Source organism: Struthio camelus, chromosome 22, assembly GCF_040807025.1.
Source record: "Struthio camelus isolate bStrCam1 chromosome 22, bStrCam1.hap1, whole genome shotgun sequence".
Classification (NCBI taxonomy): Eukaryota; Metazoa; Chordata; class Aves; order Struthioniformes; family Struthionidae; genus Struthio; species Struthio camelus.
Genome location: NC_090963.1, coordinates 887,966 through 907,500, shown reverse-complemented (window position 1 = coordinate 907,500; position 19,535 = coordinate 887,966). Strand labels below are relative to the sequence as shown.

Below are 19,535 nucleotides of genomic sequence, written 5' to 3'. Positions count from 1 at the left end.
TTAATGAGCTTTTGGAAACAGTATCAATAGACAAACGTGTGTGTGCCTGGAAAGAACAAAGAGGACTATCCAGCAGAATACTTCTAAGGGGTTTCCCCAAAAACAGTGTCCAGAAGGTGGAATTTTGTCTGTACAAACTATACAGAAATCAGTGTATTTTGATGGTTGGAATGAAACAGAGTAGTAGTCCTCAGAGCTGTTGCTAGAAACCCTGGGAGCATTGCTGATGGTGTAGCAAGGAAGGATGAAAGTGTGCTGCGCTTCCTTTCCACATCCTATAAGATGCTTTTTCATCTGAGCTATAAGGCCCTGCAAACCTTTTCCTGGCCTGAGTCTCGAAACTTTTTCCCTTGGGAATGAGTTTTGTAGTGAGGTAGATCCGACTCATAGCATTTCCTTGCAATGATGGAAGTTTGAGGTGCAGCAATCACATACGTTCTCCTTTGGGCATCAGTTTTTCCCATTCCCTAGAATGAGGTTAGCAGTAAATCTCCCTGAGACCTAAGAACGTGGGGACTTGACCCATGTTAGTCCAGTTAGATCTTTCAGTGGGCAGCAGCAGAATGTAAGAAGAAAAACACGTCGCAACTGATAACCTTGCAGCTCCACTGATTAGTGGCTCCAGGACTTCGTGCACTGGAGAGCGTGTTGAGACGCATGCATTTAATACCTACCATTGGACCTGACCTCCAGATAGAAAAGGCAGTTAAGAAGCAAACTGTTACCCTAGGAGCTTCTCCCGCTTCAAGCTGATGACTGCAGCTCAGTTCTTTGCCTGATTTTTTTTACTGGGGTTACAAACGGGGAGAACATGAGCATTTGGAAAATCTGCTTGTCTTCGCTGACTGACATCTAGATCAAAGCTTGTGTTGACATAGAGCTAGTCTCTGGGGGAACTTACACTCTGAAAATCGGGCCTAATTAATACTTTTGCAATGGCCTTTTTAGATATGGGATTTGCATTCAGAGCAAAGAAGTTTTAAGTGTCTGCTGTTGCATTCTCTCCTCTTAAGTCTTCACCATTTGCACCAAGGGCACAGCTGATTCACCTCTTTGGAGCATCAGCAGGGCATAGTAAAATATTTTCTCAGTATATGTTATATTTCTCTGTACGTGACATCTCCAACTCAAGCATGAAATGCATTGGGGAAGGGCAGAAGGATGTTGAATGGAGCCTTCTAAGCTAATGAGGTATTTTTGGTCTGACTAAATTTCAGAATATGGAGATGTTCTGTAAGACGTGGTTCAAAAGTTAAAAAAACAAAAACAAGAGAAAACAAACAAAAAACACCACCCAAAAATATAGCATAGTTTGCAAAGTGGTGAGGGGAGGAAGGGGATATTTGTCATTACAGGAGATTATTCAAAATGTAACCTGCAAAAGGGAACAGACAGAATTAAGTTAGTGCAGCATGTGCCTTTGGAGGAAGGTGGTCTTGAATGGAAGAGGCATTTTCACAGGTTATTCTCCCACACAGTTTGGTCGTTTTCCAAGAAAAAGCATACTTATGTTATGCCCCACGTGGTTCTTAGCAGCTGCAGTGATGACTTTTGTAGCACTTCTCTGAAAAAGAAATCAAACTGTAGGTTATCCAGCATGCACAGTACAAATTTCAGGCACTGAGGGGCAGGCCAGCCTTGGGGGGGGGCTGTCTGAGGTAGTAGATTGCAGAGAAGGGCTAGATGTTTCTTCCCCAAAAAGTTTCTTTACTCTCCCTTCAAAATGTGTACCTTTTCTCTGTTGAAACTATTTTCATAAAGCTAGGTATGTCAAATGTCTTTTGGTAAATTAGGACCAGAAGTGTCATTGAAAATCTAAAGCGTTGCTGCTTCAACTTCTTTAAGTGCTTTTGGAGATGTTATTTAAAATATATATTTATTTTATTGAAATGTTCTCAACCACTAAAAAAAGGGTGCAGAAATTGAGGTCTGCAAAGTGACCTACTTCATTTCAAAAACAATCAATTTGAACATTTTCTTGTGTGTTATAGGTCAAAGAAAATTGCAGACTTCAGGGTGTTTTTTAAGTTTCTCAATAACTTCAAGAACATACTTCTAAATGGCTGCTGGCCTTACCGCCTCGGGCTGTGGTTGTTCCATATTTCCTAAACTAGGAAAAGGGAAGCAGATAATGGTCTTGTAGGGGACAGGCAGAATAATTTCAGACTCCTCTCATAAACAAAAAGTATGGGGTTTGTTATAACATTTAATCTTTTGTCACTGATGTAACCCGTGCACATGCAGCACTGAGCCCTGTATTGCTTTAGCCAAGATTTAGTAAGGTAGTTGCTTGTTGTGCTAAATCTGATTTGTTTTATTGTTTCCTTGTTCTCTCCCTGTTTCCAAACATCTCCTCAAGTGTTGGGACTGTAAAATCTTTAAGGACAGGCTATCTTTTGCCATTAAGTGAGAGTTGAGAACGGATCTCCTGCTCCTCCTTTTATGCATTCAGGGGTTCGACAAAGGACAAAATAAGAGCTGTTGCGTTATCTGATAAGTTTCCGTACAAATACTGTTAACTCATTACTATACCATAGACTAAACTCTAAAAATAAATGGAGCGTTCACACGGATCTGAACAGTGCATATATTGATGCATAGTTTTTCTCAAATTATCTATGAGTACTGATTTTCAGAGTTCTACAATTCAGAATTTGGGAAAAGAATGTTTTACCATAGTCAGCAAAACTGAGTAAGACTTGTTCATGCTGAGTATTTACTTGTCCTGCCCAGAGTAAGCTATTTATTGCATGTAAAGTGTGGCACAACCTGGCCCTTTGTGAAGTTTTGAGATAAATGCTTCCATGTGAATGTGTAGGGTATGTTATTAAAAAGAACTCTCTGCGAAGAAGCACCCTGTAATATGAATTAAAATCTCCTGGTAATGCTTTTTATAAGCAAACAGTGTTTGACAAATGGGGCTGTGTACTCACAGTAACAATAACACTTTCATGCTTGATTAATAGCCACCCCAGTGAATATATATAACCCTGTGCAATAGAACAGGGAAACAATGTGTTGCATGGTATTGGTGTGAAAATATCCGTTCATTCTGGCTAGAGTTGCTTTTCTTTGTGATTTGGATCATTCAAGAGGGATGGAAGAGCAGTGTGTTGAATGTAATTTTAGAAAGGAAATGAAGCAACAAAATGCATTAAAATATCATTAAGGAATTGAATGGAACCAGATATTCTCGAGGACGTTTAAGTTCAGTCTTCTGGTACTTTTCTTTATCTTACTATGTGAAACTGGAAGCGAAAGTATGGAAGTATTGATTTGGCATTTTGTCTTTTTTATTTTTGTTTTTTGTTGTTTTGGGTTTTTTAGAGTTCTAATTAGTTACATATTCATTTCTATGTCTACTTGCGTACTTCTAAAATATGCACCCATAGAGGTTCTGTTAAGGCTTCTGTTCTTATGACAGGAGAATTCTTTGCACCCAATTATGTTAAAAAGTGGTCGTGCACGTATGCTGTCATATCTTCAGTAGTCTTTATATTTCTGTTGAGTACAAATACTAATTGCATAGTATGCAGTGAAGTGATTAACATCAATGTAATTTATCATCTGGAGATTTCTAAAAATGAATAAATGAGTTGTTTTGTTCAGTGAGGTGTTGACCCTTTCAGAAACTTTCATTTAAAGCTTTTTTCTTCTTTTTGTAAATATGAAAAGCACCACAATCAGCCAAGTGTTCAGTTATTTGATTTTCTGGGGCATTAGCCACTCTTGTTTGTGACATTTCCCAGTTGGATGCTCGTTTGCAGGCTCATTAATAAGGTTTTCCTCAAAGGAATGTTGTTGGGAATGAAGCGCATACAGTAAGGCCTGGCCTATACGTTTAGCACGCATCATAGCAGTAGCATGCAGTTAAATATTCAAAATGATACCTGTCTGTTCTCCTCAGTGTGACTGAGCATGAAGTCTTGCTTTAGTGTATGTTGCCCCCAGAAGCCAGATAACCAGCCATTTGTTTTGTACATAAATGTGATTTTGGTGGTTTACTCTTCTTATGTTGTGGATGGCTGTAACTGGAAGGCAACTGGATGTGCAAAGACAGTGGAGCTTCCCCTCTGAGGAGGTGCTCCTTAACTGAAAGGTAACTTCCCATATAAGATCACAGTGGAAATACAAGGCAAGGCTGACAAAACCTCATATTCATTTCTGAACAGGCATCATTGTGTAAAAAAGAATACAAAAAGTGGAAGGAGAACATCTTGACTTTGACTTTCTTTCAGGTGTGTTACTATTACAATGTAAATGTTTAAATTCTGTTATTTGAGGGTGATTTTTGCAAAGTCGCATTTGAGGTCAGTGAGGCTCTTCCAGACAAATTGTGAACTGCCAGTCGTGTCCTTAATTGTTATTTTAAACATGAGAGCTATTTATTTAATAGGTTTCTTTATGTTGGTTGAAAATCAGTGATGCTGTCCTTGTAAAAGCTGAGGAGAAAATATTAGATTGTCAGTTCTCTGCTGTCTCTGATGCAGACTTCATTTCCTGATAAGCAAACCTACTTGATTTTAGGATAAAGGTGACAGTTGTATAATAACCTGTGTATAAATGTTAACTTCTCTGACTTTTTTTAATAGTCGAAAAAATATCCCTTTTGAACTTTCTGTAGCATGTAACCGTGGTAAGATGCAGAAACTGCCGGAAGTCTGGATTTTTTGAAAAGTTTATCACTGTTACTTTTTGAAGCAAAGAGCATGCTAGTTTGGACCATAGAACAAAGCAGAGATGAGGATCTGTGTAAAAGTTTGTGCCTGTCTGAAGAAGGATGTATAAATTATATCCTGGCTGGTATTGAGGCTAAAATTAACTAAAGGGGGCAAAAACTCTTGTTGACCTGGAAATACCTTCTCTTGAGTATACCATCTGTTGTAATTTTTGCAGAGGTGCGCACTAGAAATTAATACAGTAATTATAAAAATGGATTTTAATACTTGGATTCAATAACCAATTTCACAAAACAGACAAGAGTTTTCAGCTGAATCGTTGAGTGAATCCATTTTGTAATTTTCTCAGTTGGCAAACAGTCCGGCAGTACAAACCAGACTAGCCATGTACCGTGGTCCTGTGTTCTGTGCTGCGCCCTGACCTCGGCAGGGAGACTCTTGTCATCCAGGAAAGGCCCGGTAGTTTGTTGCCTTTGGCGCCTGGCAAAGGTTAGGAGTCAGCTGAGTTGCAAGAAAGCCTCTTGCCAATTGAAGAAATGCTTCAGATTTGGCAAGCTCAGTCCAAACCTATCCTACCAAAAAGGATTGAAGTGACTTGTTCACACGATAGCAGGACAGCCATGGGGAGAGCCTACTGAGTACGAAAGGGATCTGTAATCTAGCAGTGGAAGGCATAATAGAAATCTATGGCCAAAAGTTAAATTGGATGAGATCAAATGGAAAAGAAGACATATCTTAGACAGATGATTGCAACAAACTTTAGGGAGGTAATAGGTTCTCTCTCTCCCAGCATCATGTTAAGATAGGATGTCCTATTTGTGCATTAGCTGATCACAGACGATTAGGCTTAACGTGGAGCCTGGCTGAAATACGAGGCTTTGGGTGTTGTCAGCGTGATGGAATAATATCATGGTATAGGGATATTGTGTATTTATTATTAGGTAACGTAACAGAGGAATAGTGATCTAGCAGGCTCTAGCTTCTCCCCCTTAAACTTTTGAAAGGTACCAGTGTCTTCTGAGCTCTTTTGTGATGGCAAGGGGGACAGTCCGTTTCTTGGTGTTTGCTGATCATCTGAAGGAGAAGTCCTGCTGTGGCTGTCTGCCAAAATGGTGCTGCTGACCCTGTTCTCAAGGTAGACCTGAAGCTCCAGGTCCAGCCAGGAGAGGAAGGCTCTTCTGATGGAGTATGTAGCCCCAGGCGTGGTGCTGAAATCAGGAGGGGAGATGTGCTGTCCAGTGTGGGACAGGTTTAACATTTCAGTGTGATGCACCAGCCAATGGAGTCTTTAGCGCTTCAGTTGCTTGGGAAATTAAAGTATAGGTTGTGAGGTTGAGAAGGGGAGAAGGAGCGTTTTTCATTTTCCAGCTGACTTGGAGTGGGTGAAAGGCTTTGAGTGGGTGAGAGGTTGGCTCACGTACACCATAATTGGCCAGTGGGGCAAAGAGCAACCTCAGCTATCACCTCTTTAAAGGCTGCTTTTCGTGTCTTTTATAGGCACGTGATATGTGTGTTCTAGAAGAAATCTCATCAAATGCAGAATGGTTTTGTAATAAGTTTTTCAAATTGGTTGCTGCTACAGAGTAACCTTTAGACTATTAGTATTTAACCTTGTATATCACTCTTAGCTTTTGAATGAATTTAGCTTAATAAAGGTGTCTTATTAAATTACTAGTTTGTTTTTTTTTCCTAAGCCACTAGAAATAGGCATACTAGGAAATAGCTTTAGGTTGCTGGACCTAATTGGCTGCCAGTGGAGTTTATTGTGGCCTAGATGCTTAGGTCCAAGTGTTTATTTTTTTGTAGGAAGCCAGCAGTATGATATTATGAAGTTCCACGTTGAGTGGTTCAGGCTGCACACGGTAGTAAAATTCTGCTGCTGCTTGCCTTGTGCCCTCAAACACCATCCGAGACAGTAATTGCCCCAGAATATACTACCGCAGACATCGTTACTGGAACATGGCTTTTTTTTAATAGAGTGGTTAATAGGTGACAAACTCTTACTGCAGACCTTGAAAAGCAGTCTAACAGTTTACCAGTGTAGGTTTACTAAGTGTCAGGATTGCATGTAGGAATTGAGCTTAGCATCCCACAATGCTCAGCATTGTGCAAACATTGTGCTAACAGAATCTAATCCCAAGAAAATAGACCAAGTTTGTCTGAGGCAGGATGCTTACTAGTGGAAGTAGAGCTAAAGGTTATTTAAATGTGTATGCTTTAAAAAAGCCGAACCAACCAAAAAAGAATCCCAAAACCCCAAATGAAAAAACATTACTGGCCAAAGCAAGTGAAATTGTTGTTTTTAAGGATTAGTTATTGCGTACTACAAGCCTAATTAAAATGTCAGTTTTCCCAAGTGCCCAACCATCCTTCTGAATCCTTCAGAATTGTGAAGCACTTCCTATTTTCATAAGTGCCTTCGGTAATTACTCGCATGCTGGTGATCCTGCTTGGAGGAGACGTTCACTGTGATGGCTCTGTTGGGAACGTTCTTGTCTTCACAAGTACATGTATGTTGTACTGATAAAACATGGGTTTATATCATATGTGGCATCTCTACAGTTTTGAATTGAAATGGTATAAGATTCAGTTTGCTTTCTTCATTTGTTTAATGAAGACTGTGGAGGTAGAAAGCTGAAATGGAAGGGCTCATCTCATGTCATTTTGGGGAAGCTTGCTTAGTTTGCAGTTCATTATCAATACAACAAACCTTCAGTGTATTCCTGTTGATTTGCATAAGGAATTGACAGCTGGTAAACAGCTCATTAGGAATACTAAAATTTATCTAATGAAAAGAGGATTGGAGCAACACAGAAGAGGCAAGCTGCAGAAGATCTTGCACATATCTAAGTTTCTCAGTATGGTATGCTAACAAAATAGTCTTCAGGTTCCCGTGTAAATTGGGCTGAAGAGGCTTCTACTCCTTCTGCAACACGCAATACAATAGCATCCATGTTTCTGGCATGGGCTCTTAGTTACTGTCGGAAAGCAAATAATAGCAAGCAGATGGCCGAGGCGAAAAATAAAATTGTGAATGAGGATGGTAAACATGATCATAGCATGCAAAATCTTAGTTGTGATTTACTTGCTGCGAAATGTTTGGTTTAACTCTTCTTCCTGCGTGTATGTACTGCTAAGTGCTCATGCTGCAGACCCTACCACTACAGACCAGGCTCAGCATGGTATTTTAACACGACGTTTGCCTTCCTGCGCTCTCTTGCATGTATTTGTGCTGCAGCCTCCTCTGGACAGGGTTTTAGTTCTGAGATGTGGACCCTTTTGGCCTTCCCAGGTAGAGGGCATCTGTACCTGCTGTAATGGGAGAGTCCAGATTTAACTAGGCCCAGGCCTGCATTTTGTGATTTAGTTCAAAGGTGCATTCGGTGGGTATTTCAGCCCTCCTAAGACTGACCCTTTTTTCTCAAAGCCCATCTGGAACATATCGGTTACGTCCACATACTTCTTTAGCATGTTCTAAGCATTAAGCAGCATCGCTAGAAGGGGAGGTCAGCTTGCGTTTTCAAGCACGTGAAAGTCTCATGTTTTTCCAGTAGAATATGACTCAGATATAACATACACGCTTATTATATGCATGTATGTGGTAATATGTGTGTGGCTGCCATTTTTTAAGCCTGAAGACATGAAGCTGCAAGAAGCATCTGTAATGGGGATTAGTTTATAAAATGTGTTTGTGGTATAGTCATCTCAGGAGAGGATTTACTAGCGTAGCTTATTCCATTACTGAAAATTATGAGAGTTTAAATTGGTTAAAGCCTGACATGGATTTTTTCTTCTAATCTCTATTATTCCATAGGAAGCATGTTAATGAGTTAAAACACAGTTAATAAAATGCAACAAGCCGATAGTTTTGCTAGCAGTTACTCTCAGTGGAAATAGAAATATTTAAATTGTTTCAACCTTTATGCATACTGATTCTTTTGCCTTCCTTTATTTCTTATAGTTGAGTAAGTTCATGAAAAATATATATGGCTTAACAGCATTTGTAGGATTGAATTGATTTTTTGTGTTGATAACATTTTAGCTACAGCTTAAATGCATTTTTAATCTGGGTTTCAGTTGTAGGAGGTAATGAATTTTTTAATTGTGGACTTCAGTTTTTTTGGGGGGGCGGCGGGGGTTGGTGTTGTTTTGGGTTGTTCCCCACAACCTCCCCTTTTTCCCTGCAGCGGCTTACTAAAAATATTTCTGAGCTGGCTCCCTACCTATAAATGCTTTAATTCTATGTTTGTTTTAGGATTTAGAGGAGATTCATTTGGGCTAACTAAAATCTTCCACTGTTTAAACAAAAGCAGCGGTCTCTACGATTTCTTTTTCCGTTTCTAACAAGTGACTCTTGTAAAACCCGGCATATTAATATGCTTGGGCATAAAGTATTGTCATACAGTAATATATGATACATGATAAAACATATCAGTTCTGAGCACCACAAATATCTCTGGTTTCACCTCAGCATGAAGGCAAATGAGTTCCTTTTAGCTTGAGTGAGTTCAGAGATAAACTCTGGTGTAGCAAAATGCATTTCCCAGGAAACAGTGGTGCTTCAGTTGGAGTATGAATCTCCTATCTCTCTTTCACATTTTGCTCTTACTAATCAGTTTAGTTTGAAGAAAATACCGAGTTCACTTACTGATTAGACAAATAGCATAGAGGGGACAGAGAGGAAAGCAATGCTGGTGACTGTCTTTTGCGTTTGGGTGCATACAAATCTGATTCTGTTTGACAAGATAATTTATGAAATACTGTTTTTGTCATGCAGATAAGCCTCAAGTGCGGGTTTCTCAGAATTATCCAGTGCAAGGTCTAACAAGAGAAGGGGAGCCACTTGAACTGACATGTGCAGCTTTTGGAAAACCACAGTAAGTTGGAAACTTCCAAAGGATGGTACAGGTGGTCCAGCAGTGACTCTGGGCCCTGCTACAGAAGTGTGCGGGTGCTTTTTGGCCTCTTTGCTGTTGCAGAAATTTCATATGCCATTCTCTGCTGAGAAGACAATGTAAGAGTATGAAAAAGAATATGAAGAGTGATACTTTCTGCACCTGAGCCTAAGTTACAGTATTAAGACATCTATTTTGAATCTCATTTGTCATGACATAAATAAGGGCTGAGGAATTGTTACTTTTAAAGCTCTGAGAAGAGCTTTTCATGGTCACCACACAGCATTGTTGTCAGCAAGCCCGCTAGTGCAGAAGGGAAAGACTGTAGTATGGGTGCCAGACGACTGTACATCTCTTCCCCCAGGGAATGGCTTGGGTAGAAATTGGTTGCAATTAATCTGCAAAAGCAAAGTCAATGGCCTGCATATTTAATCCTAATAAGGTACAAGTATGCAGACATAAGAATAGCACCAAAGAATTGAACACACATAAAAGTGGAATGGATCTGTAAGGTAAGGCAGTCTGTCTTTTGGCTTGTATTGACTGTATGATTCTTTCTTCTTTTTGGTGTTTTTTTTTTTTTTTAATGAAATGCAAGTTTTATTCTTTCTCCTCTTCTTGCCCTGCCCTTGAGGCTTTCTTAAATAGTTTAATAGAGTGATGCATCAGGAAAAATTCTGATGAGGGAGGTTAGGTTTTTCCTCAGCATTTTCATTGTTTTTCTCATCTAAGTTTTCTTGACTTTCTTAAATACTTCCTTTTCCACTTGGATTTATGGCTGTCAAGTATTTACCTCCTATCCTTTTTTTGTTTTCATCATGTTCATAAGATTGCTGCAAACATCCCTGAAAACTGTCAGTGTCTCCTTGGTAGTGTGCCCAGAACTGAAGAGTTACTGCAGGTGTATTCTGCACTTGAAGTCACTGAGTTTGACGGTTTTACTTCTGGGGGCAGTGACAGGAAGGGTATATGCAGCTCAAAAGTGAGAAGGCTTATGATACTGTCATCTGCCGCTATAGTGTCCTACCTCCGCTAAATTACTTTGTTTATTACTGCTTCCCAACTTCTTCTATGCAGCATGTAGGTGATTCCTTCCCTATACATTAGAGACTTGTACATCCTCTGCTGAATTCCAGTTTAAAATCTATTCCCTGTTCAGAATCTGTCAAAGTCTCTTTGCATTTCTCTCCTCTCATGGGTAGCTGCAGCTCCTCCCATTTGTACCATCTGGGAATTTAATAAATAGGCTTCTTCGCCCGCCCCAGCCTTCCCCAGGCTATGAATAAGACACATCCCTGTTAAATAAGACAGACCCATCTCCCAGGCAGTATGCCACTTAGTGTTCTGGTGATGCTGGTGATGTGCTAGGAGTACGCTTACGTAGTTTACTTTGCCTGTGTCTCTTAACACCTAAGCAAATACACTGTAAAATACTGGACTGCACTTAGTTCTACTTGTTATGACAAACAGATTTCATAAAATCCTTTACAGAGGTTTAAGATTCACAGGGATGATTCTAGAGTTAAAATCATTTCTCTGAAAAATTTTGCAGCACAAACGTTATGACAAAAGGCTCAGAGAAAAGTGAAAGACCAGAAAGTAGAAGTTTTTATTTTCGTAGTAATACAGATATTTTCACTGCCTAAGATTAGACAAAAAATGTAAACTATGACAAAAATGGGAAGATACTGGAATTGTCATTTGTAGAATATCCACTGTGAGACACAGCTTTGAAAAATGGGCCGCTCTACAGCAAATACAGCATCTGAAAGCTTGGGACTCCAAAATCACTAATAGCTTTTTGAGAACCTTTGCCAGGAGCATCAAAAACCTTTCTGCCAATATTGAGGTTAAACGGCAATTCCAGTTCTGATCTCTCTCTCTAGAGTTTTTGTTATGTGGCAGCGGCCTGTGCGTTAACAGCGCAGCCGCCCACGAGGTGGGTAAGCAATCCTCCTTTCACAGAGGAGAACAGCGAGGAATAGCGCACCAAGCCCTTGCCCAAAACCAGATGTCAGCTTTGTGGCAGGCAGCTGGTAGCAGCTGCTTTTGTTCGGTGTTGTAGCTGTTCCAGTTGTGTGGCTGGGATAATGAAACTGCAGGTGCTTTTATTTCATAACAGCACTCTACCGTTTGGACGCTCTGAGCAGCCCAGACTAGCTTGAGACCTTCAGCCGCCTTCGCTCCCAGCAAAAAATGGCTTGCAAGCTCCCTCCTTGGAGCTAGGTAGTTTGAAGAATGTGTTACTGCATAAACACCCCCATCTTCCCCCTTTTAAAAGCTCAGTGTGGAGCCATCCTAAAAGGTGCGGTATCTCCCTTACGGGTGAAGGCTGTCTCAGGAGTAGCTGATTTGTCCTTACTGCTATTCAGAGACTTAAAAACAAGGAGACCAAACAAATCTCCCAGCAGGTGTTTTGTTTACTAGCTCTAAAAAAACATGCTAATTTCATTCCCTAAACCATGTAAACATGATACTCATTTTGGTTCCATTAGCAAAAGGATGCAGGAAACAGGCTGCCAACTGGAAAAACATAATGGGGAGAGAAGAAAAGTGTTTCTATTTTCTAGCAGCTAAAATGTTATGAATAAGCAACACAGTCAAAATTGAGGTAAATAGGTCCCTCGTGTCTCTTTGTGAAATGGCTCAAACTTGATAAAAATGTACCTATTCTATCAAATGTTGACCAGATCTGCGCTCAGAGCACCGGGTGGATTCACACTTAGCCCATAGATCTTAAAGATTCCAGGTTTACTGATTAAGTAAATGATTAACCACTAATGAACTTTCTTCCTGCTTGCATTAGTGTTTTCAGAAAACTTAAGGTCTGGATACAGTTTCCAGTTGGGTTAAAATGCATTTAAATTCAGGAAGCCCAACAGCATCTGGGCTTGAGTAGTACAAAAGTGTGTGTTATTTCTTTACAGTTTTTCTTGGTTTGGGCTTTCTGTCTGTGGATGAACTATTGAAGATGCCATCTTTACCATAGGAAAATAGTAATGTGACTGTTTCTTTTTCTCCCTCCTCTGTAGGCCTACGGACATGAGGTGGTTAAGAGTAGATGATGAGATGCCTCAACACGTTGTAGTGTCTGGTTCAAACCTTCTCATTAGTAACCTAAACAAAACAGATAATGGTACATACCGCTGTGAGGCTTCAAACGCGGTGGGGAAATCACATGCGGATTACATGCTGTTTGTATACGGTACGTGAGAAAAACCACCGTTCTTCTAGACTCATTTACACATAATTGCTACATGCCGCTCTCTAAAAGCTTTTAAAGAAGTTACCGTTTTGCTTAATGCAAGAATTTCAGATAGCACCCAACACATCTATGTTATACTGGGAGGGGGTAGGGGCTGGAAAATCATTTCCTTTGCTTCTATAACTCTTGGTGTCTTGCATCAGGTGCAGAACCTATATTAGTATCCAGTAAGTTCCTTTCTCTTGCGCTGTCATTGTGGGCTGGCCATGACGGTCGTAAAATGTCAGCTGAAGCATACAGAAAGGTCAGAACAGAGGCATGGGGAGAACTTTGAAGTTCTCTAGTCTAACAGCCCTTGTAGGACTTCTCCAGTAGTTTATTTTCTTCTGTGTTTCATCTGATCCCTTTTTCAGTATCTGCAGCGATGGTATGGGTTTGTTTTTTCCAATCTTTTATTAGGAAGTTAAATTGCTGAAGAATCAGCCAGCGTACTCAGATAATTACAAACCAGTAAATAAACTGGAGGAATGAGATGTCTTAAGCCTATCTCTGGCTGTTGAGCAGACACTAAAACATGTCTTGGCATCTTTTTAAGTGCTATTAAGTAGCTACTTTAATTCTTCAGTTCCTCTGCATTATTTCACCATCGCTTTAAACGTTGTTGTGCTCCTGTCGCAGAGGTCTTGCATGTAATGAAGATTCAGTAGGCACTTGAAGAGTGATCCCCCAATTTAATTATGAATAATTCCCTTGGGCTACATGTTTAGAAACTTATCTGTTAGCAACCTTGCCTTATCCATTAGGGTGGTTACTGTATGGCAGAGCTAAGCTTGTGGTGGGTATTGCCTGTTAGTCTGATGGGACAGTAATTTGCTTTCATTTGAGATTCATTTCATGCAACAGCCCCTTGGAGCTCTGCGGTCCAAATTCTCCTGTGCTTGCACCAATCCAGATAAATAATCAAGAACCTAACATCTTGCTCGCTTATCCAAATGCCACTTACACATGGCTAATTTGAGGGCCAGTTTTGGAAACTTGCCCAAAGACTGAAGACAACATCAAAATTGTAGTTTCAAGCTGAAAGTGAACTGGTATACTGCATCATCTGAGTAGTTTTCTAGTGTTGGTAGCACCAAAAGACTCCACTTTGTATAATGAAATGCAAGATACACTTTTATGATGGCATAATTTATATGCTCATGGTATTAAAAATATTTCATTCATAGATGTATTTAAAGAAGCAGCTAATGTTGTGGAGAAAGTATAAAGAACTTAGAGCATATAGGAAACAAATGACTCCACATGAGAGTTTAACTATAGAAAGCTACTTGGAGTAAAGCAGTTGTAGAAGAGTTGTTCTTTTAATTCCTTGCCTAGTTTTACATACCTATTTTGTTTCAAGTGAATGCTAAATTAAACCTCAGCAATGTTAAATGAACTGGTCTCAGTCCATTTTGCATAAGACTTGGGCACAACCAATATAAAGGGTCTGGCTGAAATGTGTCTGTTCCTGCAGATACCAGTGACTCAGCGGGCCCTGGGGACAGAACTCCATTCTGACCTTTATGTGGTCTGGATAAACTATTTCGAGCTCATATTAACTCACACACTTGTTAATTATTCTGCATTTGTGATGTGGACAAGAACTAGACTATGCAGAAATTAATCAGCGCTTCTCCCCTTCAGGATTAAATTCACAGGAGAACGCTTGAGACAGTATTATTTTAAAGGTAATACAAATTCCCATGGCATGTTAACCTGTGGACTTTACTGCAGGCATCTGACATTTTGGCATGTAGGAGGGCTTTTCATGGTCTGTCAGGAAATCATGGTCAAATAATTGTTTCACACTCCATCGTGTCATGTTTCTGCAAGATTAGGTGTGTCCCACTAGGATTCAGCCCTCTGAACAACATAAGGGCTTCTTTTAACCCTGAATTTAAAACCCAACATCAGAGTAGTTGGTCTAGTGGAAGTGGTTGGGTTGTGGTTATCATCTTGAAGTACTTGGGTACAGAGTCTAACTCAAGTTATCTGAAGGAAAATAAATGCCACCCTGAGTGGAAATGAGCTGACAAACTTGTCAATGGGAAGCATTTACTTCTCCATCCTTTACTAAGTTTGGCACCTCTCCCAACCAGAGGACAAGGAATATTACGTAGGCAGTGCAACCTGTATCCCTGCTGAAATGTCTCCATAGGGATAGTGTGAAAATTAATGGGAGGACGTGTCTAGATGCTCCCCCTCTACTTGATCTGTAGATAGGACTACTACTTATCAGTTGTCAGTGCAGGGCTCTCCACCCACATCGAATTAATTGGGGGGGGGGGGGAGAGAGGGTGGGGGAATTATGCATATGGCCTCTCAACACCCAAGGTGTTGCAATGGAGTAATGGTAACTACAGTAGAGCCTTTGGGGTCTGGCACCTCTCCATGAGGAGCACAGGGTTGACTAGCCTCCATATGAAACTAATACTTCTTCAGTTAAATAGTATTAAGTGCAAATGATTTCCAGCAGCCAGGGCTTGCAAAATAACTGCTGCTGATCTGTGCTTAACACGCATTCCTCTGTTGCACACATGGTATAAGGATGTCTAATCACACTGTCATGAACCAAAAACATACTTTTTTTTAAAAGTCATTTCACACTTTTCCTCCCAGTGGGAGCAGGCAGATGCATATTCTAACACAATTAGCACACAGTCACAATCATTTTTTGCTATTACCAATGTATAGTCTGCTGAATAGCATTTTCCCCAATACGGTTTGGAAGTGAGCTGAGTTTTCACCATGCCAATGGATGTAGACAAGGACACGGTCTTTCTTCCTGCACTTAAGTTGTTCCATTTTCCACTGCTAGTAAGGAGACCCTGCAGTATCTTGTCAGTCTAGCCCTGGGCAAAAAAAGTAACCAGGAGGTTCTTATCATGCCTACAGGGACTCAGCTATTTTGAATGTAGAAGGCCAAAACGGCACTGCTCATAAACGACCGCTTTCTGTTAGTTGCCCTCACAGTGAAGCAAACTGGAAGGTAGTCTTTCTGACTTTCAGGAAGCTGTATGGAACACAAAGGTGCAGCAGGTATTTCAAGTTCAGATGTATTAATTAGGAAATCTGAGAGCTCACTTGGAGATAAAAGAGGAGCAGATGTGTTAGTGATGAAAAGTTGACGTGCTTTAGAGGAAATTTAAAATCAAAAGCCTAAGAACTGTTTCATGATCTATTATTGCAGAAGGAATCCTTAGTTCAAAGTCTTCCTGATTACTTAACGCATTCAGTTTGATCATTTGGACACTGATATATATGTTTTCTTTTACATCTTGTCATAGCTACCTTCTCCTGCTCAGTAGTTTTGATGAGGATGTGCCCTTGTACATAATAGAAATACTGTAAAGAGTGGCAATGTTTATCAGTTTTAGCAGGTCAAGTCTTCTGTAGAAATAGTTACTAGTTACAAAGAGAAATATCTCAGTATCTGTGTTCTACATTGAGGATGCTCTATTAACAAAAGCAACCATGTTAAAATTGTCAGAAAAATATTGGCTTCGTTTTTTATAAAAAGATCATGGTGAAATTGTCCATGCCTTGAAATTAATACTTAGTAACGACATTCTCACTTCTTTTTATTTTTTACTATTTTAGAAGTAGCTTTTTGTTGAGGAAGAATAGTGTAAAGTTAACAGCCTTGGAAAAAGTGAGATGTATTCATGTGCTGTTGACGTTTAGTCTGCTAAGCACAACAAGGCCCCTCACACAAACCTCCCACCTGGATTTTCAAATGTATTTGTAGAAAAGCAACAAAGGACATTTGTCTGTCTGTGTACATGGTAAACTCCTGGGTTTTTTGTTTTTAGTTTTTTGTCATGAAAAGCGTGCAGTTTTTCTTATGGCTCTCCCATTCCATCTCTCTCTCTTTCTCTCTTTGTCACACGCATTGACTAATTTGTGCTGGGTTTTATTTATGTTGGGTTTTTTTTTTAAGCATTGTAGAAGGCAAAAGGGGGAGAGTTTCTGGGCCAGATTCTCTAGCTCAAGTAAGTCTGTGCAGAGCTCCCTGGATGTGAATTGAGCTAAAACAATTTACAGCTGCTGAGGATCTGGCCCTTGGTCTTTAAAGCCAGCTGGAAAGTCACCAACTGGTTTTAGAGGAGGAGAGGCTTCCAACAGCCGTGCTGCTTCTTAGTGTCCTTGTTTTTCTCTGATCGTTATTGATCACTGTTGTGTTCTGCTTGTTTTTTCTTAATTTGCTTTTTTATTATTTTCCTTTTTATATTTTATCCAGATCCCCCCACAACTATCCCTCCTCCCACAACAACCACCACCACTACCACCACCATCCCTACCACCATCACAGGTACGGTACCTTCATAACCATTGGAAATGTCCTGAATGCATATTGTCTTTTATGTGTATAAGCAAAGCTTGAAGCCTGGGGAAAAACAACGAACAAATCAGTTGAATTTTTTTCTCAAGTGCACCTGCTGTGCTGCATGAGCCCTAATCTGGCAGTTCAACAAGTTGGATCGTCCTGACTCCGGGTATTTCTGAAACATGGACATTGCCATGTCAGAAAAAGCTATTAATACAGTTACTGGTGGCGAATATGGGGTACTTTCAAATGAAGGAAATCAACAGCCTTAAAACTCATTTAATCTAGGGAGTGGGTCAGAAATTTCATTCTCAACCCCATCAGTTGAGAATTTCTGAGCAATTTATACTTGGAAGCATGAAGTTTGGTCTTTAGTAATTTACTCCACCTACTATGACTGCAGATGCTTATTCTCATACGTAGATGTTTGGTCTTTTTCTGAATTACTGCAATAAGCTGTCTACCTCACTCCTAGAAAAATGAATTCCACCAGTCATTTTATAGATCTTTTTTGATTCAATAATATGACCATTTTTGAAGCGTTTGCTTTTAGAATTTTGAGTTTCCCCTATATTCTAAGAAAAGATGAATAAAAACACCCAGCTGATCATGAGACACTTCTTACTATTTTATGCACATCCATCATATTTCCTCGCTAGACCTGACACTCTACCCTCTCATAAGGAAGGCTTTTCTGATTTCTCTCTGATCATTTTCATTGTCATTTTCTGGTCTTTTCTATTTCAAATGCTGCTTTTGCTTTTTTTTTTTTTTTTCTCCCCCTCCTTGAGGTAGAGGTGTGACAAACTGAAGGTGTGAATGGACCATTGAATATCTAATGGCATAATGTTTATTTGTTTCCGTACACTCATTCCGTTTATAAATAGGTCACATTTTATTTGGTTTTATGACTTCACTCAGCTAATTCTAACTGTCCTATTTGGGGTGTTGCGTGGCTTTTTTCCTTCTGAGACTTACAACCAGATCAGGTTCTACTAGCATGGACAAGCAGTTGAAGTCTTTTCTTCCAATGTGCCTTAATATGCACTTTGTGTACTGTCTTCCATCCACCATTGTGTTGTCCATATTTTGCCATTTTCTGTCTTCCTCTTTCCAGGTGGTCATTAATATATTGAACTCCAGGCACCCAAGTTCTGATACTTGGGGCACTCTACAGTGAAAGTTTTCCTATTTTGTGTTGTGATCATTTTATTTCACTTCTCTGTTTTTAATCTCTTAACCAGTTTTTGTTTCAGAATAGGTTTTAAGCTTTCACCTTACTGTTTCAAAGTCTCCTTAAGAGCTTTTTGCAGAGAAACTTGGTCCGGTATGCCTCAGGGTAAACGAACATGCACAATTTTCTTTTGTTTTACAATAATTTATTGATACCGTCAGTGAATCATAGAAAACTGAAGGAAGAATTGTCGTTCTGCTTGTTTGACCCCATTGTGTCCATGGCAGTGCCCGCTACCATTAGTGATTATCCTTTTCCCTGGAACTAAACTGTTATCAGCATGTCGTTTTAGGGCTCACCCTCGTACTTCCTTTAAATGTGCATACTATACTCGCCTGCTATTTCAAACTCTGAAGCAGTAGCTGTTAATAATAAATAGCAGTATTGTTGTTTGCACTACTGCTGCAATCATTGCAATTTGTTTATGAATTTTAAGTAGCCTCTAGCCTCTCTGCACAGTAGCTTTCTAGCTTCTTCATATTAAAAATAAGGGGAGGTGGATTCTTCCTGAAACCAGAAATTACTGTCACCAAGATCCTCCTTCTGAGCTGATTTAAAATGTAATTATATTTCAACCATTATGTTTGTGTGGCTTGCTTTTGATCCTGGGCCTGGCAGTGTTTCTGCCATGCTGATTAGTGTCAGTGGCGTCCTTTAACTATCCAGGAAGCTGGCTCAACGCCCTCATAATTAAAGTAGGGTGCTTCTGAGTCGGTACTTCTAGCTGTAAGAAACTACTTTCAAAGTCCTCCTACAAAAGTTTGCTTTGAACATGGACAGGTATGGGTAGATCTTTCCAGTTTCATCATCTTCATGCAGGCTTTTTTCCCCTATCCCCTCTGTTGATGACTCTCCTCAGTGCACCAGAGCACTGCTGACTCTTCCTTAGGATGTTAGGAAACTCAGTTTTTATCTCCCTTCAAGCAATTTCTCCTTCCCTCCCCTCTCTAGCCTGTCTCCCTTTATGCTCCCAACGTTCAAACCTTAACCCTAGTAATATAAATTTAGCTCCTTAGGGCTTCTTGAGAGACATGTGAGGATCACAGGGTTCCCTTACTGTGTGGGAGTTATCGACATGACATTCCCACATGCAGTGGGTGAGTTATCACCATCTCATCATTCCCAGTGAGCAAACACCAGGACACTTATGTTC

At 40.0% G+C, this 19,535-nt stretch overlaps 1 protein-coding gene across 11 annotated transcripts in view; it reads left to right on the top strand.

Moving 5' to 3' along the window:
- The window catches only part of CADM1 (cell adhesion molecule 1), a 209,394-nt gene that overhangs the window by 156,439 nt on the left and 33,420 nt on the right, over nt 1-19,535 (top strand). For 7 of the 11 annotated variants that reach the window (XM_068916562.1, XM_068916558.1, XM_068916560.1 and 4 more), the window contains exons 6-8: nt 9,457-9,556; nt 12,607-12,779; nt 17,062-17,133. In XM_068916562.1, coding sequence (XP_068772663.1) covers nt 9,457-9,556; nt 12,607-12,779; nt 17,062-17,133 — 345 coding nt within the window. The remainder of the gene's footprint in view (nt 1-9,456; nt 9,557-12,606; nt 12,780-17,061; nt 17,134-19,535) is intronic. The other 4 variants (XM_068916564.1, XM_068916563.1, XM_068916561.1 and 1 more) reach the window with 1 other exon arrangement.